Source organism: Chiloscyllium punctatum, chromosome 39 (assembly GCF_047496795.1).
Source record: "Chiloscyllium punctatum isolate Juve2018m chromosome 39, sChiPun1.3, whole genome shotgun sequence".
Classification (NCBI taxonomy): Eukaryota; Metazoa; Chordata; class Chondrichthyes; order Orectolobiformes; family Hemiscylliidae; genus Chiloscyllium; species Chiloscyllium punctatum.
In genome coordinates, this window is record NC_092777.1 from 31,924,678 (window position 1) to 31,952,404 (window position 27,727).

Genomic DNA, 27,727 nt, shown 5'->3' on the forward strand with positions numbered 1-27,727 from the left:
GAGACTTGGTCTATTTATCCTATCCATGCCACTGTTGGAATATTGCATGCAATCATCTGGTCTCCTTCTGATTGGAAAGATGTTGTGAAACATGAAAGGATTCAGAAAAGATTTACAAGAATGTTGTCAGGGTTGGAGGATTTGAGCTATGGGGAGAGGCTGAACAGGCTGGGGCTGTTTTCATGAATAAAAAGTGGTCACTAATAAATCTAGTCAGGAATTGAAGAAAAAAAAACTTCCTCTGTGATGGAAATACAGAAATAGTTATCACACAGGGACTGGTTGAGGTGAATAATGTAGATGAATAGAGAACAAATTTAGAAGGGAGGGAATACAATCAGTGGTGAAAGGAGGAGGATAAATTAGGTTTGTGGAGAACATAATTGCTGGAATTGTCAGTTACCGTGCTGGACATTATAAAACTGTAATCTTACATGCATCTCTCACAAAAACATTGACAAACTGCTGCAGGGGCCCAAATTCTCTAACCAATAATCTGGACCTGTACACATGCAGACGCCAGACTAAATGCACTAACACTGATCAGATCACAGAATCCAAGCACACCAAATGGACAATCTTTGAACTGACCTCACCACAACAGTGCGTTTTTGCTGGTAGTCATAGAGCCCAAAGCCATGACTTGTGCCAAAAGTCACTAGTTTCCATTCAGAATGTAGGGCAAGTGATGTTACAACAGCTGGGGGCTGACATTGCACTAGCACAAATGGTTGGAAGCCTGCGGGGAAATGGACAGGCTCCTCACGTGGGTTCAGGCGCTCATGCCCTTTCCACTTAAATGTATCCTGGTCCTGCAAGATGTCAACAAGCGTACAGGCCACTTCCTGATCAGCAGCTTCATCGTTCAACTCCAACACCAAAACCTGCTCGGGCAAAAAAAAAATGCATAATTAACAAAGACACTGACAGCCACTCAGGGAATGACAATTGTTTCACCGACATTTTGATCTAATGTTACAAACAGAACGTTGCCTCTAGTAACATTTTGCTGTGCCTTTACAGTCTGAATATCTTACTTTTCACAAATTGACTTGGGACAAGAAAATCATCTTAATACAGTTAGTTCTCCTTTAACACAATGGTTGTGTTGTTGTGCAACCCCACATGAGAGAAAAATCACACTTTAGAAACAGCGGTTAAAGTTTTGGTGATGGAATAGAATTATAGTCTATTCAGGTTTTAACAAGTTAACACTTTAGAAACAAACAGTGTCCCCAATTCATCAATCAAGTTACAGTGAAGTAGTGTTAACGAAACACGAGGCAGAATCATCTGTCGTGTTTATTTCAAGATTGAATTCACATTTTCTGCTGTTAAAGAAAAGCAGCACTATATTACCTTTTAGAAATTAGCTGTTCCCTGGAGAAGGGATCAGCAATTCACTGTGCACATGCATTTTGGGGCAGGGGAGGGAGTGATCAGACAGAATGTTCAGGACTCCTCACGACTGGTTTCAAAGCACAATGCTTCTCAACTCACCTGTCCTGCAGTGCCCGCCACAGTTAAGTGACTACTATACTTGCACAAGTGAATCTTTTGGATTCCCAGCCTGGGGTCATCACTGTACGGATCAAAGGAGCCCACCTGCAGAAACACAACATGAAAAGAAAATCCTGTAGAACAGAACCAGGTCAAAACCTTAATTAAATCTGTGCGAGCCTGCTATTGAGAGCTGATCTCCGTGCAGAATCCCAGCTGTCTGAAATGCGGTTTTGTTGGGAGAACATTCTCACCAGAAGAATTGGAAGCAAATGTCAAGGACTCAGACTAATATTAAAAGTGAGAAGGACAAACTTACTGAAAATTAAAAATACATCAGTGACCTACAAATTCATGGACAGGAAATATAGGTAGATTTTATTGAAACTCTGATCTTATAACTGGTGCACTATAATTGGCTACTAAGTTGACACACAAACATTAGTTTTCAGACATCTCTAACATCCTCCCATTCAGGACTGGTAATACTGCCCTCAACTCCTCCTGAAACACACTGCATAAATAACTTCAGAATGAATTGAAGATCATTTGGTTCAAACTTTGTTCTGCTCTCTACCTTTGTATTCTCCCAGTAGTTGCAAGGACGGACAGGTGAGACCTCAGTTTAAATATCCATTCAAAATATGGCAGCTCTAACAGTGCAACACTCCCTCAGCAATACACTGGTTCATAAACCTGTTTTAGCTGTTTAGGAACGGTGTTTGAATCCATAATCACCGATACAAAAAGAAAAGTTCTGACAGCGAGTCAATACTAAATGCACTGTTTGAAGGCTAAACTATTTTCAAACAGAACGATCTGCATGAGTTTGACATCACATGGAAGAATATGGTGAATTATATGCTGGCAGGTAGTGTTCGGCCTGAACATTTATCCAGGTCCCCTCTCACCCATACTTCCCTTAAGATTCAGATCCCTGGCTCTATGTTGCCAATCACCAATTATATAAACTTCATATTTCAGCACTGATATATGACCACTTACCTTCCGCAAGGGTGGCCATTCATCTTCCCCAGACTGATTCAGGTTGTCATTGTGATCTGCATCAGTGACAAATACACCAACTGTGCCAAGTTTATAAAGAGGCTTCAGGCAGACTCCAGAGGCATCCCAGAAACGAACTGTCCCATCTTCATGCCTGCAGTGAAAAACAAACAAAACCAGAAGAGAAAGTGGGATCATTGACAAGAACGTCCACCCTGTTCTGTTGTGAAACTAACCTAATCTAGAGATTGGAGGAAAGCTTTGAAAAATTACAGCTCAGACTAAGTAATCACTAAGACCCTCAGTTGTGACATCCATCTCAGGGCCATACATCCTGGGCTGCCTAAAAAGCAAAGCTCCAAATCTCATTTCAAGTCTATTTTGACTTCTAAAGCGTCACACAAGATATAGGGAAGGTAAATAATGTTTATTTTTCAAAAATAAAGTCATACTGAACTCAATGTCAACTCTGCCAGAGCAGAGCTTTACCAGCATTCACTGTTTCAGATTTCCAGCTTGACAATATTTTGTCTTTACCCCAAAGAAATTTATCCAACTTCTGACTGATGCCCCATTTTCTATAAATTGCTGCTAGAATGAAGTATACCTCAGCTTCTCATTGGTTGTGAAGATGCCATGATCAACCCTGTACGACAGAACTCTTAGCTTTGTGTCTTGCCTGTAGCTTCTCATCGAGAAAACAGAGCCTCAACACAGGGGTCACTGTCCTATATTGCGAGTCAAGGATCCCTTTGACAGCCTCCCCCAAACCAACTAGTCACTATTTCTCCTGGCGTTATCACACTCTCTCCAAGGATTAGTTATGTGCCTTTATCTCTAAGATTTTAGAGCCACTGTCCTCTAGAAAGACTATTTGGTATGCATTCTTGAGCCGAAAGAGAATGCTGGATGGAGATCAGGTTAGATATCCCTCGCAGTGTGCCAAGGCAGTTTCTGGCAGACTTTGCACTGTTCTTTCATCATATCCAACACATCAAAATTGGAATGAGTGGAAAATAATGTTAAACAGGAAAAGACATTTGAAACTAAAAACTATATAACCAGAAAGCAGGAAAGTGGACATATCTCACAATCTGTGCTGACCTGTATGATAATGGAAATTACAGCTGCTTGTGTTTTTCCCCTAAAAGATTCTTGAAGTTTACATATAAGTTTCAAGTTAAGGCAGGAAACAGTTCAGGGCACTGGTGGTTTCTGCTAACTAACAAAGTATTAAAGTGCCAATTTCTCCTCTAAGTACAGGGTTTGAAATTTTGACCACAGAAATCTCAATCAATTCAATTTAGGGCAGGGCAGAATTGCTTTCTTCCAGGAAGGTGCTAACTTGAGAGTGTGACATTAACAGAGGCCCCATCCACTGGTAGACCAGTTAGATATATTTTTTTAAAAATCTGGTGGAAAGGTATATGAAGGAGCCAGGTCAGTGTGTTCTTATTTAAACACTAGTCACCAGCTCCTCATTTTTAAAAACCATATCACATTCGTTATCTGATTTCTTAGGATCCTGTGGTTCACTAACTACTATACTAATTGAATGTCAGACTAATACAGCAAGTAGACATCTGTGGGGCACAAGACAGTCATCACAATCTGGGTTATAAAGCTTGAGCACCTACCAACTGAATTAAGCAACAAGCTGTGAAGACAGACTGCCCTTACCCAGTGAGGAGCAGATCTCTTTGTGGGGGCTCAGAGGCGGTGCTGTACCCTCCATCAATTGGCCATGGCTGTGGAAACATGTTACCAGTCACTTCAAAACAATAGGCAAATAATCATGTGTTGGATTCAAAGCACTTAAGAATGTAGGAAGAATGAACTGTGCTTCCACACGTGCGCAACATCTTCCTTCACAGCAGAGGGTTCTTTACCCTGGTCATTAAATTTATTAACTTTGAAAAGTCACATGAATGTTTCTGCTTGATGTTGCAATGCATTAATTACAGCAGGTTAGAGACATCCCAATGCATGAAAGGACGCAACATTAAATAGTACACACTCCAGCTCCCACCTGCCATTTTATGCAGTCTTTCAACCTCTTCATTCAAATAGCTTCCTTGTATATCCCGAAAGTTTTGAAAATTATTTCTAACCCTTTATCCCCATTTAAGAGGTGTCTCAATTTTTACCTTTGACCCATCTTTGCTCATATCTAACATGTTCAGTGACTGGCATTGGACAGTCTCCATACACTTGTGAAGCACATGGCCACAAGTTACCTGTTGCTCTTAATTGTGAAACTTCACAAACAGATAGTACCTTGCAATTTCAACTAAATGCTTCCACGGAAAAGCTTTCTTTCCTCCCTGCCACCAACCCCCCCACCCCACCCCCGAAAAAGGCCTGACTTACTCAAATACAAACCCCTTGAGTTCCAAATGTGTGTTTTAGAACTGTACCTTAGTGGAGTAGTGAGAGGTCTGTTTGTTGCCAGCAGCAATGATTCTCTCCCAGAGTTTAACAGGGATGTTGGATACATGGTGGGAGCATGTAATTGCTGAGCAGTGGAGGGGTATCAGGTATGGTGACTGAATCACTGGCCATGAAGGGGTCTTTAAGTCAATTGCTACCAGTTCTTCCTCTGCTAGGACAAGCAATGCACTTGGCTCATCAGAGTCTAGGAGAAACAAAAAGAAAGGATTAAATTCAGGGCACACATTAGTACAGACATGGGTCCACAAATTACATTACCAAGTGAAGCCATACCATTCACATTTAACTATCCAACATTGCTGATCACAACACATGTAGATTAAAATCACTACTGGTATATATAAATATAATAATCAAATGTGACCAATGATCTAATCTCTGAGCAAGCCTGACATTTTTGTTCTGAATTGATGGCATGCACATTGTCTGGTGTAGGAATTAGTCTGGCTGATGAATTACCTGGTGCACTTTTTACCCAATTACAGAAAGCCACTTTTTAAAATCGCAAAAAAATCAGTGACCATCATGCAAGTAACCTCAAAACAAAAACAGCAGCTTGAGATAAACCCACAAGCCAGGCCCATCAGAGGCCTCTTGGTGCAGATTTCTGGTGATTAACCTGCACCATCTTCCTTCTGCTGAGATTTTTGATTATATATCTTTCAGCCCAAGGTTATGAAGGAGCCATGATTATAACATCACAAACAAACACTCTCTCAACATGACTAGAACCCCTTCAAGTATGCATGACTCAACCCAAAATGCTACATTTCAATAGTGTAAGCAGTCAAACTAAATGTGATTTTTAAACCACAGGAAATAATGATGGGTGAACTAAAGGGTGCTAACAGTCAGCAGCTTCCTGTAAGGAAGCTATAATCACCTCATGAAATATCAAACCAATTCTAAGTTTTCCAAGTATGATAGAAGTTGGAACCGAATGATACAGCAGAAACTGCCAAGTGTGATTTTGAAACTTATGATTAGCTCAGCATCTACTAAATTGAATCTCAAAAGCTAATTACTTAAAAATCAAAAATCAACAAACATTCCCAATGCAGGTACAATGTGGAGCTAGATACAGAGCTAAGACCAATACCTAGTTCCTCATTAAACATCACCTGGTACAGAAAAAGTTCACCATCTTAAAGTTGCATTGCAGAAAATTGTGTCAGGTGCTTGATCTGTATGGCTCAATTTTTGACTTAAGAAGGTTTGTATACACATTGTTGATTTACAGGCACTTGCTCAGAAACAGTGGCAGAGCAACACTAGTGAGAGTGCATAAACACACAAGATTGGTGGCATGTAACATGTGGATCATGTAACATTTATTTTTTGTGGACAAATATGTTAGTTTTCACAACTTAAAAAAACAAAAAAGGGACAAACACTTAACATATTTACCAGATTTGGATTCACCCTCATCAACAACAAAGAAATCAATGACCCGAGAAGTGAAGTCAAATGCAATCTGCTTGGAGCCATGTAGGACAGAGATACAATGTCGGTCACCATAGCTGGCCCGAGGCATCCCTCCTTTGAAGATGATGAAAGGGGTCCTGCAGAAAGACAACATTCCTACTTGTTGAAATCTTCTCCAGTGCTTCAAGCACAACAGATACAAAGACAGGTCTAAAAGAATATCACAGGTTTCAAAGTAAAACCCAACAGAGCTTAAATCACACCAACCCAGCATCCTCTTCATCCTTGGGTAAATTTTGTATCCAAGCTGCTCTGTTACTTTAATCCCACAGACATCATATTTACAAGCAAATCTATTAAGCGAAACTTCCCATAAACACATTTTAAAATATACAGTAACTTTGTATGTCACTTCAAAAGAAGTCAAATAAGCAAGTCAAACAGTTTGTTTTCAACAAACTAGCACTGGCTTGTATTGGTTAGCCCATACCTTACCAAAACATCAATTAAAATTTGTCCCAACTGTCTCCTCTGCTCTCTGTAGTTGCCTGGCTGGTCATTTAATTGCCAGGTTTGTCCTTCTCACCATACTTAAAAAAAAAACCACAGTAGAACATTTGCAATCTTCCAGTCTTACGGCACAATCCCCTGCTTGGAGGATCGGAACCCTGCAAGCATAACTTGCACAATTTCCATACCGAGAAGACTAGGAGGTTTCGCTTCCACATACAGGGTCATACCAGCTGAAGACTGACAGTTTGATTTTCTATCTATTTTTATTCTATTTACAACCTTGCAACCATTCCTTTTACTGTTACATTACCAGCATCCTCTTCAGTCACAGCAGATCCAAAGTCTTCACTTGGTATTTTAGCCGAGTCGAGCATCTCCAAAACCAACCTGTTCAGCTTTAATGACCGTTAAAATCATCCCCAATTGCTTTTCTAGCATTTACATTTTAAAAAACTGTTCCTTTTTACACGAGACACTAACTTATTGTCATTGTTTTCCTATTTCATTTGGAAAAATCCTTTCTTATTCATCTTGGTTCACTAATGGATTTTGGAATTAATCATCAAAAGCTCCCATCTTATTTTAACCTCATTTCAACCACGTTTGATTATTTTCCCCACATCCCAACCACAGCAACATGTATACGCTGTCCAAGAGCTCTTTTCAAGGCCTCCCATTATTCAATTGTTTACTGATCAAATTTTGCTTGCAATGCATTCGATCAGATGCCCTCAGTTCACTGAAGCTTCCATTCCCAGTTAAGAGCTTTTAAACTAGCTCATTCTTTGCGCATAAGTATTATGAACACTAAGATAATTGTCCCCCAACTGAAACAATCATTCGTCCAACTTCATTCCCTAGAATGAGATCTAAGGCCATATCTTCCACTTAAGCACCAAGAAAAGTTATCTTGCATACCTTCAGGAACATTGCTCCTTTTCCCTTTACCATTACTATCCCATTCTCTTTGGACAAGAAAAGTTGAAATTTTTTTCATTCTTTCAACTGTTTTGCCCCTTCACCTTTCTTTTGTGGGCAGTAGCATGCATCCAGTCATCCAGTAGTATCTCCCTTGATCTTCCTTAGTCAAAGAAACTGTTATTTATCCCTCAAACCATCCTGTCCAACGGTATAACAGCTTGATTAAATATTGCCAACTGTTATTTTCCCTTCCCAAAATTCCTGGCTGCAAGACAGCAAGTTTGCAATTTCTTTAATCCAGGTTTCTACTGCCACAATGCAGAACCCAAGTCTGCAGCTCATTTATTTACCACAATGTGCCTTGATGTAAAAGCATTCTAAACTTGAACAGACTGCTTCATTCCTGCTTTCTTACTTCGACCCCCACATCTTTCTTATTCCAGGCTATTGGCCTTTACCAGTCCTCTGTACTCATGTCATACACTGCACAAAGCTTGATAAACAGCAGCAACCTACCTTTGCTTGGTTGTAAGCCAAAGAATCTTTGGAATTGCTTTGCAAGGGAAAGGACCTGTGGACAAGGAAGTAGAAAGAAGCTTAGTAACAGATCTGAGTCCAGAGATCACGGAGCTGAATATCTTGGTTTCTGCACATCCCACGGCGATATTTACCAAAAGCCAGGTCAAATACAGTTTGGTGAAATTGTTTATAATGTCTTAATTCATGTTTAGCTCCAACAGTAACAAGCAATTCTTTTACTCATCTGCATTTCCTCAGCCTGTCTTCCACTAGCCTCTGCCCTGGTCTGTCCTGAGTTAGTAGACTGCAGACAAATATCAATGAACTGGACAAGTACTTCCTTTAAGGAAAGGCAGGACACATTGCACAGGGCATGCAGTAATCTGGCCAACTTCAGGTTTTCCTGTCCACTAAGCTTTCCAGTTCATATTTTTAGGAAGTCTCCTTGTTGGCTTTCGGCATAAATGACATTATTCCACAGGATCATACTGACCATAAGGCACTTTGTTTTCTAAAGGCTGTGGTGATCGATCATTGTTTGATACTGGCCATTGACAGTAGCTACCATCACTGTGGGAGCTGATGATCTGCCGTCCATCCCTCTGCCAGGTCACACTCTCCAGCTGCTGTGGATGGCAAACAGATAAGATCACCAAGTGCTCAAAGGGTAGTTCACAGCTCCCAGTCCATCCATATTCTCAGAACAGATTATACAAAGAAAACCATACCAGATCTCCCAAAAACTGATGTGTTGCTTCACTAATCTGCAAATCCCACAATATGATAAGGCCTCTGCTATATCCAATCAATATTTGATGGGGGTTTCTTGGGTTCTCCTCCAGGGCCTCCACAGATCCCAATGAACGTTTACTTTGATAATCATCAGGCACTCTGAAGGAAGAATAGAAATAGGTTATTACTACTCAAAATTTGTTAACTCTTTTCCCACCAACCCTCACTCAAGTTCACCCCTCACTCCAACTGGGTGGTTGGGGCAAAAAAAAAAAATGAACCAGAGGGATCTGGGAAAATTAACAAACAGTGAAATTCACAACTAATCTTGGAGGAACTGTTGGGCAAAGTTCACAGCACAGAATCAGATAAGTTAATCGTTGTTTTAAGTGTGGCCTATAGAGAATCTGCGGTAGTGAGTAGTGGATTCTTTCTTTTGTGTTTTTGGGGACGAGTCTCTTGATTAAACTTATAAAGCCATAGCTATTAATTTAACCTAGGGCAGTGTTTGTAGAGGAATAAGACTGTTATTTTCTGAGTCTGTAGATTGTGAAAGAGCAAAAACGGCCTTGGCAGTAATATGTACTTCTTGTCAGATGTGGGAGTTTTTAAAAAGAGTTTAAGGGTTACTGTGGATTATATCTGCCATAAGTGCTGTTGGATGTGAATCTTATCAGATCGAGTGGATCAGTTGGAGAGACAGATAGAAGCGATTAGGAAATTGCAACAGTAACAGTATGTGATGGATGGCCATTATAGGAAGGGGCGGGGGGGGCAAGTCTCAGATACATTCACATAGATGGGTTAACTCCAGGAAGGGTGAGAGAGGTCAGCACCTAGGGCAGGAGTCTTTTGTGGATATACCCATTTCAAACAGGTATGCTGTATGTAGGGGGGTGATGGATTCCAAGGGGAACGTAGCACGAACAGCCAAGTTTCTGGTGTTGAGACTGGCCCTAATGCAACGAGGGGTACGTCGGCTTCCAAGAGATCAATTGTGTTAGGGGATTCTCTAGTCAGAAGAACAGACAGATGTTTCTGTGCCCAGCAGAGAAAAAGCAGAATGGTGTGTTGTTTCCTTGGTGCCAGGATCAAGGATGTCTCATAGAGGGTGCAGAATTTTCTCACGAGGGAGCGGGGCCAGCAAGAGGTCATTGTCCATATTAGAACCAATGACATAGGAAGGGAAAAGGTTGAGATTCTGAAGGGGGATTAGAGAGTTAGGCAGAAATTTACAAAGGAGGTCCTCAAGGGTAGTAATATCTGGATTACTCCCAGTGCTATGAACTAGTGAGGGCAGGAATAGGAGGATAGAGCAGATTAATGGCTGAGGAGCTGGTGTATGGGAGAAGCAGTCACATTTTTGGATCATTGGAAGCTGTTTTGGGGTAGAAGTGACCTGTACACGATGGACAGATTGCACCTACATTGGAAGGGGACTAATATAGTGGCAGGGCAGTGTGCGTGTGTGTCCGTCTGTGTGTGCGTGCGTCCCAGGGGGATAGTGAGAAAAGAGATCGACCTATGATGGGTACAGCTGAGAACAGACATGAGTCGAACGAACAGGGCAGGCACAGACAATGTAGGACTCATACATTAAATTGCATTTATTTCAATGCAAGGGGCCTAACAGGGAAGGCAGATGAACTCAGGGCATTGTTAAGAGCATGGGACTGGGATATCATAGCAATTACAGAAACATGGCTCAGGGATGGGCAGGACTGGCAGCTTCACGTTCCAGGATACAAATGCTACAGGAAGGGTAGAAAGGGAGGTAAGAGGAGGGGGGAGTGGTGTTTTTGATAAGGGATAGCATTACAGCTGTGCTGAGGGAAAATATTCCCAGAAACACATCCAGGGAAGTTATTTGGGTGGAATTGAGAAATAAAGGATGATCACCTTACTGGGATTATATTATAGTCCCCCTAATAGTCAGAGGGAAATTGAGAAACAAACTTGTAAGGAGATCTCAGCTATAAGTAAGAATAATAGGGTAGGGGATTTTAACTTTCCAAACATCGACTGGGACTGCCATAGTGTTAAAGGTTTAGATGGAGAGGAATTTGTTAAGTGTGTACAAGACAATTTTCTGATTCAGTATGTGGATGTACCTACTAGAGAAGGTGCAAAACTTGACCTACTCTTGGGAAATAAGGCAGGGCAGGTGACCGAGGTGTCAGTGGGGGAGCACTTTGGGGACAGCGACCATAATTCTATTAGATTTAAACTAGTGATGGAAAAGGATAGACCAGATCTAAAAGTTGAAGTTCTAAATTGGAAAAAGGGCAATTTTGAACATATTAGGCAAGAACTTTGGAAAGCTTTGGAGGCAGATGTTCACAGGTAAAGGGACGGTTAGAAAATGGGAAGCCTTCAGATAGCAAGAATCCAGAGAAAGTATATTCCTGTCAGGGTGAAAAGGGAAGCCTGGTAGGTATAGGGAATGCTGGATGACTAAAGAAATTAAGGGTTTGGTTAAGAAAAAGGAGGAAGCATATGTCAGATATAGACCAGTATATATCAGGTGAATCCTTAGAAGAGTATAAAGAAAGTAGGAGTATACTTAAGAGGGAAATCAGGAAGGGAAAACGGGGACATGAGCTAGCTTTGGCAAAGAGAATTATGGAGAACCCAAAGGGTTTTTATAAATATATTAAGGACAAAAAAGGGTAACTAGGGAGAGAATAGGGCCCCTCAAATATCAGCAAGGCAGCCTTTGTGTGGAGCCACAGAAAATGGGGGAGATACAAAATGAATATTTTGCATCAGTATTTACTGTGGAAAAGGATATGGAAGATATAGACTGTAGGGAAAGAGATGGTGAAAACTTGCAAAAATGCCCAGATTACAGAGGAGGAAGTGCTGGATGTCTTGAAACGGGTAAAGGTGGATAAATCCCCAGGACCTGATCAGGTGTACCCCAGAACTCTGTGGGAAGCTAGAGAAGTGATTGCTGGGCCTCTTGCTGAGATATTTGTATCATTGATAGTCACAGGTGAGGTGCCAGAAGACTGGAGGTTGGCAAATGTGGTGCCACTGTTTAAGAAGGGCGGTAAAGACAAGCCAGGGAACTATAGACCCGTGAGCCTGACCTCAATGGCAGGCAAGTTGTTGGAGGGAATCTTGAGGGACAGGATGTACATGTATTTGGAAAGGCAAGGACTGATTCAGGATAGTCAACATGGCTTTGTGCTTGGGAAATCATGTCTCACAAACTTGATTGAGTTTTTTGAAGAAATAACAAAGAAGATTGATGAGGACAGAGCAGTAGATGTGATCTATAGGAACTTCAGTAAGGCGTTTGACAAGGTTCCCCATGGGAGACTGATTAGCAAGAATCTCGTGGAATACAGGGAGAACTAGCCATATGGGGACAGAACTGGTTCAAAGGTAGAAGACAGAGGGTGGTGGTGGAGGGTTGTTTTTCAGACTGGAGGCCTGTGACCAGTGGAGTGCCACAAGGATCGGTGCTGGGCCCTCTACTTTTTGTTATTTACATAAATGATTTGGATGCGAGCATAAGAGGTACAGTTATTAAGTTTGCAGATGACACCAAAATTGGTGGTGTAGTGGACAGCAAAAAGAGTTACCTCAAATTACGACAGGATCTGGACCAGATGGGCCAAAGGGCTGAGAAATGGCAGATGGATTTTAATTCAGATAAATGTGAGGTGCTGCATTTTGGGAAAGCAAATCTTAACAGGACTTATACACTTAACGGTAAGGTCCTAGGGAGTGTTGCTGAACAAAGAGACCTTGGACTGCAGGCTCATAACTCCTTGAAAGTGGAGTCGCAGGTAGATAGGATTTGGTAGGTATTTGGTATGCTTTCCTTTATTGGTCAGAGTATTGAGTACAGGAGTTGGGAGGCCATGTTGCGGCTGTACAGGACATTGGTTAGGCCACTGTTGGAATATTGCATGCAATTGTGGTCTCCTTCCTATCAGAAAAATATTGTGAAACTTGAAAGGGCTCAGAAAAAGATTTACAAGGAGGTTGCCAGGGTTGGAGGATCTGAGCTACAGGGAGAGGCTGAACAGGCTGGGGCTGTTTTCCCTGGAGCGCGGAGGCAGAGGGGTGACATTATAGAGGTTTACAAAATTATGAGGGGCATGGATAGAATAAATACACAGTCTTTTCCCTGGGGTTGGGGAGTCCAGAACTAGAGGGCATAGGTTTAGGGTGAGAGGGGAAAGATATAAAAGAGACCTAAGGGGCAACGTTTTCATGTGTGGTGCGTGAATGGAATGAGCTGCCAGAGGATGTGGTGGAGGCTGGTACAGTTGCAACATTTAAGAGGCATTTGGATGGGTATATGAATAGGAAGGGTTTGGAGGGATGTGGGCTGGGTGCTGGCAGGTGGGACTAGGTTGGGTTGGGAAAATCTGGTCAGTATGGACGGGTTGGACTGAAGGGTCTGTTTCCATGCTGTACATCTCTCGGACTCCGAATACCCAACTGCTGTTCTTCAATAGAACGATGGGAAGAATTCAACATCTAAACACCTCAAAAAAAAAAAAGGATTTTGGACAGGAACATTACTCACTGTTACAATAAGACTCTGGAGGTTGTAACTGCCAACTCTTGCAAAGCCAAGGACCTCCAGTCACAATCACCATTCCTCCTAAACTTTGACTCAGATACTGAGCATTCTATACTTAGTAAAAGGTCTTGTATCTATCGTTCTGCATCCCCCATCATGAATTTCAGGCATGACATCGAACTCTTCCATACCCACTTCTTTGGGCAAGAATTCTCTCCCCATCCCACAGACTCCTTCACCCACTTTTACTCTCCTCTCTGGCCTTTTTGCTGCATTCGACCTGTTCATTGAACATGGTCAACATGACATTGGTCACCTCATTTTCTCTACCCCCCTCCCCTATTCCAACCTATCTCCTCCTGAACTGACTGCACTCCGATCTAACCTTAACTTGGTGATTAAGCCTACCAAAAAAAAGGTGGTTTTGTTGTAAACTGGCTGACTGACCTCTACATTGCAGGGGCTGAAGGCCAGCTTGCAGGTATCTCCTCCCATCTCCCCCGGACCATGACCTCACCATGGAACATCAAACCATTGTGTTAACAATGAACATAGACCTCATTTCATCGCGTGGTCTCCCCTGCACTGCTTCCAAATTGATAGTATACCAACAGCACACCGCTCACTTTTTCCTGCTTCCAAAAATCTACTAACAGGATTGTCTGGACAGATCCATTATTCCTACCTGCTCCTGCCCCACAGAACTCATCTGTTCCTACATTGATGTAGTCTTTTCAGCCCTAATCTAGTTCCCACCCACTTACACCTGCAATTCCTGACACTTCACACCACCATCCCCACACACAAGGCCTTGTTATCTCACAATCTACCACTACACATTACCTATTGTTAGCCACCAACAGTCTCCATTAACAGCTATTCACACTCCTTGCCAGATCATTATCTACTTCTTTGTGTGTCCAACTGTTCTTCTCACACTTTGGGCTCCATCCAAAGAGATAATTAACTGCTTTGCCCCTCCCTCACCCCACCTTCTGTATAAAATCCAACATTTTCCCAGCTACCATCAGTTCTGAAGAAGGGTCACCGGACTAGAAATGTTAACGGATTTCTCTTCACGGATGCTGCCAGACCTGTTGAGATTTGAGCAATTTTGGTTCTCCGACCCATTTGATTCGCTAGATTCTAGGAAATCATTTTCTTACTTTGATGCTTAGCCATGGAGGATTGGTTCAGGTAAGTATTTGGAAGCCCCAGCAATCTTCCATATCAAGATTATTGATCAATGTAATCAGCACTATTTCTCAACCGGTTACAAGTGAGCTTATTTAAAATAAATGCCATGTGACTGACTGGTTGAACTTATGTTGATAGGAGCCACTTAAAAACAATGCCAGAGATAAAAAAAATGATTTGAGGCATTCAAGCACAAGTAAGGGGAAGGAGCAACACATGTTTGAAAAGGAGGCCATGTAATCAATGCTTGGAGAGGAAAAATTAAGCTAAAGGGGATGCAGTTTATAAGGAGAGAGGAGTTAGAACATACAACAATACAGCGTGGAACAGGCCCTTCGCCCCTCAATGTTGTGCCAACCTGTGAACTATTCTCAGCTTGAGGGTGAAGTTTTTGTTTATGAGGAATGGTTGACGGTAGATTTGAGGCAGGATTGGGAATAGGTCAAGGGAGCAATGTGACTAATGGGGAGATCAGAGTTAAAAAAAGAAAGAACAAGTTGAGATAGACTAGGAAATGTTGAGACTCTGGAGATAACCATGTGATGATTCAAAAGGAAGCGTATTTTAAAAAAAAAACAAACTGTTAAGGGAGAATAAATTTAAAAACTACTTCTGGGTGAGTGAAGGAACAAGCAAGAGGCATAGATTTAAAGATGACAAAGGAACGAGGGATTAAATAGAGAATGAAGTGATTGGATTTGAAATGCTTGACAGGAGTGGGACAGAGATTCAGATGGGAATTAGTTATTAGAACATCGAACACTATAGCATAGTACAGGCCCTTCAGCCCTCTTTGTGCCAACTTTCATCCTACTCTGATGAAACTAACATACATACTCTTCATTTTACTGTAACCTATATACCTATCCCCCTGCAGTGTCAGAGGCTGAGGGGTGACCTTATAGAGGTTTTTCAAATCATGAGGGGCATCGATAGGTTAATAGACCAAGTCTCTTCCCTGAGGTGGGAAAGTCCAGAATTAGAGGGCAGAGGTTTAGGGTGAGAGAGGGGAAAGATACAAGAGACCCAAGGGGAAACTTTTTTTTTTAAAAACGCAGAGGGTGGTACGTGTATGGAATGAGATGCCAGAGAAAGTGGTGGAGGCTGGTGCAATGCAACATTTAATAAGGCATCTGGATGGGTAAATGAATAGGGAGGGTTTGGAGGGATATGGGCCAGGTACGGGTAGGTGGGACTAGATGGAGTTGGGATATCTGGTCAGCATGGACGAGTTGGATCGAAGGGTCTGTTTCCATGCTGTACATCACGATGACACTATTTGCTTAAAATGTCCCTAATGTAATTGGACCCTACCACCACTGCTGGCAGTGTATTCCATCCACCCATCTGTGTCAGAGCTAAGTTTTCGACATCTCCCCAAACCATTTTCCAAAGACTTTAAAATTATACGCTCTCATGATAGACATTTCCACCATGGGAAAACGTCTCTGGCTATCCACTTCATCATCTTGTACACCTCTATCAAGTCACCTCTCATCCTTCTTCGTTCCAATGAGCAAAGTCCTAGCTCCCTCAACCTTACTTCAGAAGGCAGGCCCTCCAGTCCAGGCAACATCCTTCAAAGTCTTCTCTGTACCCTCCCTAAAGCTTCCACATCTTTCCTATGAGGCGACCAGAACCGAACCTCGATTATCTGAATATTGCATTACCTGAAGGAGATCTCGAGGTCCTGATAGAAACATTGCATCAAACATGTGTTTCCAACACACATCTGCTTCCTGAAATGTTGCCAAGAACAGTCCTGGACTGATGGGAGCCCAGGCACCGTCTCCAAATGATTGATCTCACTTTCCCTAGAGTTCTACACAGGGGTGTACCCTAAACCCCCCTTCCCCAGATAATCTCTCCTGTACAGGGCAAAGATGGAACCTGTCAAAACATTGCAGTAAGAAGTTGTGCACGTACCATGTGCGTGCTCACCCCTAAAAGGCAACAGCCGAGGCCGCCTTGTTGTTGGTGTCTAGTCCAGCTGCCCTGGAGAGGGGGGCAGTGTTTGATGGGGTTGGGGGCATGGGTGGAGGGAAGTAGCACTGTTGGACAAGACTGGGGGGCAGGCAGGGGGAAGGGGTGGTGTGGGCGGCATGGGGTGTAGGGCTCACACATAGGTATGATACTGTGTCATCTCCTGAATGGGGAGCGAACTTAAAATAGAAAACTCCAAGCCCCAGAGGACAGGCATTGAACCAATTAACTGAATAATTAATTGTCTGATTGAAATAGTGCCCGCCCATCTCTTTCAGATCGAGGTTCTTCTGTACTCCAAGTGTGGTCTTTATAAAGCTGCAGCATAAACTCCTAGCTCTTAAACTTAATTCCCCCTGTTAATAAAAGCCAACACACCATTTGCCTTCTTAACAACCCTGACTGCTTAGGTGGCAACTTTGAGTGATCTATGGACATGGACCCTAAGATCCCCCTGTTCCTCCACACTGCTAAGAATCGAGCCCCTAACCTTGTTATCTTCATTCAAATTCAACCTTCCAAAAAGTGAATTCTTCACACTCTTCCAGGTTGAACTCCATCCATCCCTTTTTAGCCCTGTCAATATCCCGACTCTCAAAAGTCAGCTGACTATCTCTAATCAAACTGTTTTCCCAAATAATCATGAATCCAATCTCAAAAATCCTCACCAATAATTTGCCCACCACTGACACAAGATTGTATTTCCCAGGATTATCCCTATTCCTTTCTTGAACAAGGGAACAACATTTACCACCCTCCAATGAACAGGCAGGACACAAAAGATCATTGCCAAAGGCAGAGCAATTTCTTACCTCACTTCCCATAGTAACCTTGGGTATATCCCATCTGGTCTAGGGGACTTATCTATTCTCAGGTTTTTCAACATTTCCAGCATATCCTCCTTATCAACCTGTTTGACCATATCAGTCTTTCACACTGCCCCCACAAATGACAAGGTCCTTCTCAGTAGTGAATCCTGAAGCAAAGTATTCAGTAAGGACCTCCCCTACATCCTCTGACTCTAGGCGCAAGTTTCCTCCACTATTCCTGATCGGTCCTATCCTCACTCTGGCCACATTCGTGTTCCTCACACAAGTGTAGAATATCTTCAGGTTTTCCTTAACCTTACCCACAAAAGCTTTTGCATGTCCCGTTCTCGCTCTCCAAAGTCCATTCTTCAGTTCCTTCCAGGCAACCTTGTAACCCTCTAGAGCCCTGACCGATTCTTGCTTCCTCAACCTTAAGCTTTATTCTCCCTCTTGACTAGATGCCCCACATCTCTCTTCATCAAAGGTTCCTTCACCCTACCATCCCTTCCTTGCCTCAGTGGGACAAACCTGTCCAGCACTCTCAGAAAGGGTTCCATAAACAATTGCCACATTGCTGTCATGCATTTCCCTGAGAAAGTCTCTTACCAATTTATGCGCAACAGTTCATAAATACATGAAGGAGAAAAAGGAACGTAGGCACAAAGGACTGGGAAAGAAAACAAAAAAAGGTAGGAAAATTTATATCTATCTTGGCAAATATCAGACAGTGAATCAACCTATTATTTTAAGAAAATAAGTGGAGTGATGAGTGACAGCATCTCTTGTACCATACCATCTGTTCAAAACGCCATCAGATCATAACCTATAGCAATGGATGGTAAAGCAGGCAGAGTGGCAGAATTTGGTGGAAACATAAGCAGAGGCCTTACTTCTGTAGAACAGCCTCCTGGGTGATGGTTCTCTCTTCCTGCTCTCTCAAAGATGGATGTTCTACTACAAACACACAGCCACCTTCTGTCCCCAGAAATAGCACATCACCAGATGAATGAGGGAGGACTACAGTTATTGTAGTGACACTTGGTGGAGCACTGTAAACAGGAAACAAAAGTCACAGACAAAAGTTACAGGCAAAAATCAAGAAACATTAACTTAATTATTTCACTGCTGAAAGGCACAGAATGGAGGATGTAATTGGGGCATTAAACCCAGAGAAATGGCAGACAATTTAAACCAAATCTGTTGCGTCCACAGTTGAGGACACTAGAAACTTGCCAAAAATATTAAGTAAGGTTGTCATGGGAAGAAAGATCTAACAGTCCAGGTGAGACAGTATTTGAGAAATCTACGGAACTATGCAGACAAGAAAAAAAATACAGGACACAGTGGCCCTCTTTCAGTGCTTTCAATGGAAATGGCTGCAGTGAAAGCAGAAGCTTTGATAAAAATATTCCAGAACTTCATGGATTCCAGAACAGTTCCAGCTGATTGAAAAATAATTATTTTGACCTCCCTCTTCAAGAAAGCAAGATAGAAAGCAAAAAACTAGACAAGTTAGCCCAACATTGGTTGCTGGGAAAAGTCTAGACTTCATTCTTAAGGAATAAATAGCAGGACAATTATGGGGCCTTAGTGTTATCAAAAAGGAGTCAACATGGTTTTGTGAAAGGAAAATCACGGTTATCGAAGCTGTGGAGGTTATACAAACAGCATTGGGCTGGGTTGGGTTGAAAATAGGTAGGTGTAGCATTTTTGAATTTCCAGAAAACACATGATAAGATGCCACATTAAAAAAAGGTTAATGCTTAAGATAGGAGTTTATGGTATTGAGTGTAATGTGTAGTATGGATCAAGAATTGGTTAAACACAAAACAGTAGAAATTACTGGGTAATTTTCCAAGTTGGAAAGATAATTAATAGCTTGCCACAAGGCTAAGTCTTTTATTTACAATTTCTACTGATGACTTAGGAGAAGTACTGTGTTCAAATTGATAATTCAAAATTAAGTAGGAAGGTATCTCATGTGGAGGACAAGCAATAAAGAGTGTTTGGTAGATAGAGTTGAAAATGTAGAAAAAAGGTGAAATCATTCACTTTGCTTGGAAGAATCAAAAGCCAGACCAGCAATTAAATTGAGAAAATTGCTTTTCAAAAAGAAAAGCAAAGTGGTGGGGAATTTGAATGTACTTGCGCATTAGACACAAAGTTGGCATATAGATGCAGCAGGTAATTGGCCTTCAAGGGGCTAGAGTTTAAAAATAGGAGAGTCTTCTTACAACTGTACAGGATACTCATTAGGCCACGTCAATTATTGTATACACTTTTCATCCCCATCTTAAAAGGAAAGGCTGGGATCGAAGGCAGTTCAAAACAGATTCACTACGTTGATTCCTGACATAAAAGGATTGGACTTACCTAGAAAAAAAGTGAAACAGGTTAGGCCTTTAGAATTTAGTATAGTGAGGGGTGATCCAAATTAAACATAAGATTCTCAAGAGACTACAACAGGGTAGTTGTTGAGATGCTTTCATTTGGGGGTGGCGGGGGGAATAGAGAGAGATCAACTGGTGCAAACTCAGGTGATATAGTTAGAATTAAGAGATACTAACATTAAAAATGGAGCTTGAATACAATTCCTACCCCTAGAGTGTAGCACCCCAGATGGTATGGTTGCTGGGCTTCTGAAAAAAAAAAGTATTTAGAACATAAAAGGAAGAGTTTTTGAAATATGAAAGAGTTGAGACCTAGGGCAGATCAGCCATATCTTGTTGAATGGCTAGAAGCCGAGGGGCTGAATGGCCTACTCCAGCTTGTTTGTGCTCTGATATTAATGTTCCAGAATCACAATGACCAACCAAGCAAAGAGACAAGTTTCCTTCCATGAATGAACCAGATGGTGCTTTTGTTTTAAAACAGTTGACAACATTAAAATGGGCGGCACGGTGGCACAGTGGTTAGCACTGCTGCCTCACAGCGCCAGAGACCCGGGTTCAATTCCCGCCTCAGGAGTGTGGAGTTTGCACGTTCTCCCAGTGTCTGCGTGGGTTTCCTCCGGGTGCTCCGGTTTCCTCCCACAGTCCAAAGATGTGCAGGTCAGGTGAATTGGCCATGCTAAATTGCCCGTAGTGTTAGGTAAGGGGTATGTAGATGTAGGGGTATGGGTGGGTTACGCTTCGGCGGGGCGGTGTGGACTTGTTGGGCCGAAGGGCCTGTTTCCACACTGTAAGTAATCTAATCTAAAATATGGTAACCATGAAAACTCAGACTTGAGTTTTGTATTTCTGACTTGTTAACAGAATTTTAAAACGTTACCATCAAACTTAGTAGAATTTGAATCCATGTTTCTAGACTTTTAGTCTGGGCCTCTGGATTACTAGTCCAGTAAGACTATAATTATGCCACCATAGCCAGTGAATATCAGGGCCCAACATTTACTTGTATCATATAAACTCATCCTTGTCAGTCAGAATAAAAACTGAGCACATGACAAGCTGCAAACTATGACCACTAATTTTATTTTTCTTCACATTCAGTGACAAATTTAAGAAACCTTCCGGCAGAGCAAACATTCAAATCAAATCGCTATTTAAAATACCTAAAGACCACTGATGCACACCTTGATTTGAACTGATCCAGTTTGAACTCTTACCCAGGTTGTCCTCTTAGATCAAAATGAGATTCTTCCTTTAGTACACTCAGTCCATCTGGGCTTTTCCTCACTTTCCATAAATGCAGACTGTTGTCATCCAAGAGTGTCACCAGCTGACCCTGCAATAAAAAAAGATAGCCACATACCAATGCTGCAGATCACGTCATACAAACTCCACCAGCTCAGATATGAAGTCAAGCAGGGCATATGGTGAAAGATACTTTTCGTTCACCTCCCCCTGAGCCACTGAAACTCAATTTTAGGTATGGTGGACATCACCCTATCTTTCAGTTAAGACATTTCACAACAGAGTTCTGCAATTTCAGATTATACCTGTAATCCCATTTTTGGCCTGGAAATTAGCAATAGTAGTAATCCTGCTTTTACAGCACCTGACAAAGCAGCAGTGCGCCAAAAGCTAGAACTTCCAAATGAACTTTTGGACTATAACCTGGGTGTTGAGTTTAAACTCTGAATTGAGTGACCTTTGCAAACTGATTAGTGGGGTGCTAGAAAAGCACAGCAGGTCAGGCGTCATCCAAGGAGCAGGAGAATTGGCGTTTCGGGCAAAAACCCTTCATCAGGAAAGGCTTATGCCCAAAATACAGATTCTCCTACTCCTCGGATGCTGCCTGACCTGCTGTGCTTTCCCAGCACCCCACTCTTGACTCATCTCTAGTCCTCACTTCCTCCTATATAATACTAAAGTCAGGGCTTCTAATATATTAAAAACACTAAAAAATGTTCTAAATACTGGTCTCTGGGGTAATAAAACTGTCATTGAAGAGGGAAATGGGCAAACTTATTTTGCTGAAAACATTTTGTGACTTAGTCAAACACTGTGTTAAACAAATTTATTGAGTTGAGCAGAATGCCAGTTTACACTTGCTAGAAGCAATGTTCTATATAGTTAGTAATGTTGGACTTGCACGGAAATGAACATCTCAAATCAATGTAGCCTTTGGACCAGTACAAGCGGAAGAGAAAGTACAGAGGATAGAGAGGAAAAAAAATAAGTGTGGACCTGAAGGTGAAAATAGAATGAGGAAGACAGATGAAACATTACCGGTTCTGGTAGAAAATGAATCTGGGTAACAGCTGCATTCTCCTCATGCAAGCCCATGATCTCCACCTCAGGTGCACCGTAGCTACAGCCACAAATTAAGGACAACAAATTTCAGCACAAGCCCTTCGTGACATTTAACTCCAATATCTGAAGTACTTTAAGCCCTAAACAATGTGCAGTGTCATGATCCTCCTCAGTTCACAATGTTTTATGTATATTATACAAGTTTTGAAATTGTGCCCACAAACATATTAGGTCATTACACACATTAGGGAGAATGTCAGCATAAATTTTCCTCCAGTTAGCAAAAACAGCCATTAGCTACTGTTTTTTGTTTCCAGTCACTTGGCCCATTCTGTATCCATGTGGTTACTGTCCTTTTGAATTTGAGCTCTAAACTTGAATAAAGCTACAGATTTGAGCAAATGCTTTTTGGAAATCTGTATAGATCATACAAACAGCATTACCCAAAAACAAAACACTATTATCCCTGAAAAAAATTCGTACTAACTTTCCTTAGCATCAGTTTTGCTCAAAATTCTTGTTTTGAGAAATCTTCCCCATCCGTGGAGTTAAATTGACTTTCTGTAGTTGCTTGGCTCATCTTTACATCAGGAAGTTTCAAGGACTATTCCCAAATCTAACAAATGTTCGCAAAGCAAAAATGTTCTCTGCCAGTTATCCACCTCTTCTCCTGAAAATTATCAAGGCTGGAGCAGTGTGTGCGCGCGCGCAGCAGGTGGAGGGGTGCAGGATGTGAAGAAACACTGGGAGTAGGGAGGAACAGATAGGATCCTGAAATCGAAAATCATGGATAGAATCCTCAGAAGAGAGGAATCACTAATATTCAGGAAACATTAAATGGGAGGTTTGAAGATACAATTAAAAAAAAAGGTCCAATGTGAAATCTGGCATGGACGAGTTGGACCAAAGGATCTGTTTCTGTGCTGTACTTCTGTATGACTCTAAATAGTGAGTTGGCCTCAAGTCTCCAGCACGCCATCCTGTGTATTTTTAAATCTCTTTATAATCTTATGGTAAAGCCCTGCATACTGTTGTCAAAACAGACACCTAGAAGTTCAGCTACATAGTTCTTTGAAAATTGTACAACAGTGATTAAAAGGTGGCAGATGAAGCATGCTTCCCTTTGTTGAGGATATGATTTGGGACAGAATTTCGAATTTGTACTGGAATTTGGTGAGCCTGCTTTCAAGTACTGTGCGCAGTTCTGGTTGCCCTGCTATATTAATAAATTGGAGAAGGTTCAGAAAAGATTTACCAGGATGTTGCCAGGACTAGAGGGTTGGAGTGACAAGGAAAGGCTAGAACTTCATTCACTGGTGTTTAGGAGGTGGAGGGGTGACCTTCTACAGGTTAATGAAATCATGAGGGGCATTCTTAAAGTGAATTCTAAAGGAAAGGAGAGTTCAAAACTAGGGAGCATATTTTTAAGAGGAGTGGGCAAAAATTTTAAAAAAGGGATCCAAGCAGCAACTATATTTAAAAATACACAGAGTGGTTCGTATATGGCATAAACTGCAAGGGGAAGTGAAAGATGCAGGTACAATTACAAGATTTAAAGAGACATTTGGATAGGTACATGAATAGGAAGGGTGAGGGATATGGTCCAAATGCAGGCAGGTTGGACTAGTTTAGTTTGGAAACATGATTGGCATAAATGAGTAGAAAGGTCTGTTTCCATGCTGTATGGTTGACTCTTAAAAACTTTTTTTTTTAAATTGCTGTTAACAGCAGTCTCATGGACAACATTGGGAATGGACCAAAGATCAGAAAACTGCAAGCTGCACTTCCCCCTTTTGTTCTTCCCTCACAACCTTGCATTTTTCTTCTGCACTTACTTAAAACTTCTCCTTATCATTCTAACAAAAAGGTAACTTATCTGCAAGTGGCAGTTCCTCTCCCCAGATGCCATACAGGCGGAATATTTCCAGCATTTTGCTTTTGCTCAGTGTACCAACTATAAAGTGATCTCGGATAAAACTGCAATAAAAGGCTTTTACAAATCAATTAGGAATGTATCGCCTGTTCAGTGCAACAGATGAGTTGCATTCACATTGTTACTGACATAGCATTTCAAGCATGGGGTCAGTCCTCCAGACAATCTCTCTATTCTCCAATCCATAGGTACACCTATCTTAGAGATTGTTGAAAAATTCAAAGGGAACAGCACTCCTCAGCTCACATAGTATGACAGTGTGGTACCAGTCAGTTTCGAGCTGCAGACTACCAATATATGGCTCAGTTCCTGGATTCACAGGAGTAAACTTCACTGGAAAGCTCGAGGGTCAGTGGGCTTTGTGACAGAGCTAAAACAAATGGGAATTAAATGCAAACCTGGAAATGCTGTGAGAAAAAAGCAACTAGCACATTGGGCTTGACCACTGTGAAGTTGCGCATAATCATCATGTCATCAATCATTTTTTAGCAGAGCAATAAAGAATTTTAAAGGCATCATGATATTAGAGAAGTCTTTTGTTTACATTACAGCAATTTCTGGGGTTAAATAGCAACTGGTGGGGAAGAAAATCAAGTTTCAGGCAGTTAAACAAAAGAAAATAAAACTGGCACCTGGTGCATAAAATGCATGCTGTTGGCACACAGACTCAAATGTTACTGCACAGGCAACCATTCAACATATCACTGCTTTTACTCTCTGAAACAAAGCCATTAACCTAACTCAATTCAGTCACCCGAAAGTTGCTTCTTTTCCCCCCATAGGCAGTCCCTGTGTCACAAATTGGTTTCATCCTGGAATCCATGTGCAAGTTTAGTTTCACAAAATGCAGGACAACATAAAAAGGAGCCATTCCCAAGTGCAGGGAATGCACATCTTATGTTTAAATGTGCTGCCCCTCCATAAGAACCAGCGTTCATAAGTTGGATATTCGTCAATCATGGACACCCAGTAGGAAACCCATTCTCTTTTAAAAGCTGTGGACCAATGTTAGCCTCCACTGTCCAGACACTGAATTTCATATGCAAGCAGATCTTTGCATTTCAATACCTCCTTCCAATATTTGTCCAAGATCTGATTCCTCCTAAGCATGAGTAGTCAGGGCCAACAGATAGTTAAACTCTAACAGGTCAAATAGGAGGCAAATGTGTTGTTTATGTAGATGGTAAAGCTCAACTTCAGTGCTGTTCTGAACACCATACACTGGAAACAATGCAAGTTTTTTTTATGCTTTCAGTCAAGAGATAAACGGATGGTCCAGTACTCTGCAATTCAACCAAAATCAGTGAGAACTTTTAGGTAACTTTCTCAAGTTTCTACAAAACAAAATTGTTTTTGTTATTCACTGTATATAATTCAGGTTTGTCAGGAGCATGCGGATCGAAAGTGACCAAAGGGAAAAAAAAAACATGAATCTGGAGCTCCTGAGCCCCATTTCTCCAGTTATATTTATCATAAATAGTCAAAAGCTCTTTCGGAATCTATGACCTGGAGTAATAAGACTCACTTCCCTTACATATGTCGCATCATAATCAAATGGAACACTTCATCTAGCACTGGCCAGGATCACTGGTGAATTTAGTTGAAATAAATCAAAGTCGAAATCTCAACAACTTCCCAGATTGCTGTGAAGAAAGAACCTCCAACTATGTTCACCAAAGGACCTTTACTTGAGGACAAAGCTTTTCATTGTGCCTCATACACATGACGATAAATAAAATTCAACTCTATTGTAAATAGAGGCAAACCAATCAAGCACACAGTTTTAAATTGCATGTGAAAAAGATACATCTTGAAGGCACCCGATCGGCTTCCAATGGCCATGAGCTGGAGACTTGAACAGTAAGCAAGAGCACTGGGCTGATGTGGAAATCCATGCTCCACAGTCTGGAGGAAAAATAAGAATGGAGAATTGGTACACAACCGGGTTAAACATTCAAGAAAATTTCACACAGTGTTAACATTCTGAGCAGATGTTAGTCAACCCGACCACACACTAAGAACAGAGTGTTAGATGTACAACTTGAAGTCACACCTCTGACAACCATTACATTGCCTTGTAATAAGATTATCCAACTTCAGAAATAGCTGAAATAAAACAAAAGAACTGCAGATGCTGGAAGTCTGAAACGACCAACTAACCAACTTGACTAACTGGTTTAAAAAATAACTACTTCTTCAGTGTCTGGAATTGAAAACCAGAAAATCTTCCATCTCTCAAATAGATATTATTTAATGCAGTACTGGGTGGTGGCACTGTGTACAATATCCCACTCCAAGTATTCTAATGCTAGTAGATGTAGCCCCAAAAGTTGCATTCAACAAATACATTCTTCTATTTCATTGATCGAATATCATTTTTGCAATGACACACAGTTGTGTCCTTTGCCAAATTGCATTTCACTACACACTAGCAAACACACGACTGACTGAGCAAATTGATGAAATTACCATTAAGCTACTGCTTTTATCCCATCAAAATGTGGAAATAACCATTACTCATGACTTCAACAGATAAACATTAAATAGAACATATGAAATTAACAGTAATTTTAGTTTTTAACCAGCTTGGTTTGCAAAGAACTGGGCTGAATATTGGTGACACACAGCATCAGGAAGGGGGAGGGGATGTCAGGTGGACACTGTTCCAGGAGGCAGTCACACTTTGGTTAGATACCAAGTATTGATATGGCTAGTCTAGTTCAGTTTCTGATCAACATTTAAACAACTCTTCTCCCCAAAAAGATATTGACAGTCAGACAGGGGATTCAGCAATGGCAATGTCATTGACTGTCAAGGGCATTAAACAAAACAGAACTCTGCAAGACAAAAATCACTAGCTTGCTATCAAGCTGTGAATAAATGGGCTTCTGGTGAAATAAAATCACAGTTGAATATATGGCTTAAAAGATTAGTTTGGAAGAAAGGTGTTCAGATTCATGGGATATGGGCACTGCACAGAACTGCATCATTGGGTCAGCCTCCAGCTGAACCACTTGAAGTATACTGGTGAGTCAGATAACTGATCTAAAAACAAGCTTTTGAAATACATCATGGTGTACCATCACAAGGAGAGATGCAGGAAATAATGGAGAGTATCAAAGCAGCTCATGAGAATCAGAGCAGGATGGGAAGATATACAGCATGCAGACATGAGTCAAAGGCAAATAAAAAAGGTCAGAGTAGGGAAACTTGCCAGAAGGGTAAGGAGTTGGGGGGGAAAAAAAAAGGGTGTTCTGAAGGCCAAAGATAGGGGTGTGAAATGAGGGAAATTTTTAGAGATCAGTGGAGTCTTTGTTTGAGAATCAAAATGCAGCATCAACTCAATTAGAGAACAAAGAATACTTACAGTTCAGGAAAAGGGCCTGCGGCCCTCCAAACCTGAGCCAATCCAAATCCACTGTCTAAACCTGTCGCTCAATTCCTGAGCATCTGTATCCCTCTCCTCCCCACCTACTCATTCATCTGTCCAGATGCATCT

At 41.5% G+C, this 27,727-nt stretch overlaps 1 protein-coding gene across 3 annotated transcripts in view; it reads right to left on the reverse strand.

The window, feature by feature from the left end:
- llgl2 (LLGL scribble cell polarity complex component 2) overlaps nt 1-27,727 on the reverse strand; it is a 95,723-nt gene that overhangs the window by 24,100 nt on the left and 43,896 nt on the right. For 2 of the 3 annotated variants that reach the window (XM_072558397.1, XM_072558396.1), the window contains exons 4-16: nt 26,036-26,133; nt 22,272-22,353; nt 21,206-21,324; nt 18,489-18,647; nt 9,063-9,225; nt 8,828-8,960; nt 8,332-8,386; nt 6,364-6,518; nt 4,923-5,140; nt 4,186-4,253; nt 2,506-2,659; nt 1,501-1,605; nt 592-884 (exon numbers count right to left, since the gene is read on the reverse strand). In XM_072558397.1, the coding sequence (XP_072414498.1) occupies nt 592-884; nt 1,501-1,605; nt 2,506-2,659; nt 4,186-4,253; nt 4,923-5,140; nt 6,364-6,518; nt 8,332-8,386; nt 8,828-8,960; nt 9,063-9,225; nt 18,489-18,647; nt 21,206-21,324; nt 22,272-22,353; nt 26,036-26,133 (1,802 nt within the window). The remainder of the gene's footprint in view (nt 1-591; nt 885-1,500; nt 1,606-2,505; nt 2,660-4,185; nt 4,254-4,922; nt 5,141-6,363; nt 6,519-8,331; nt 8,387-8,827; nt 8,961-9,062; nt 9,226-18,488; nt 18,648-21,205; nt 21,325-22,271; nt 22,354-26,035; nt 26,134-27,727) is intronic. The other variant, XM_072558398.1, reaches the window with a different exon arrangement.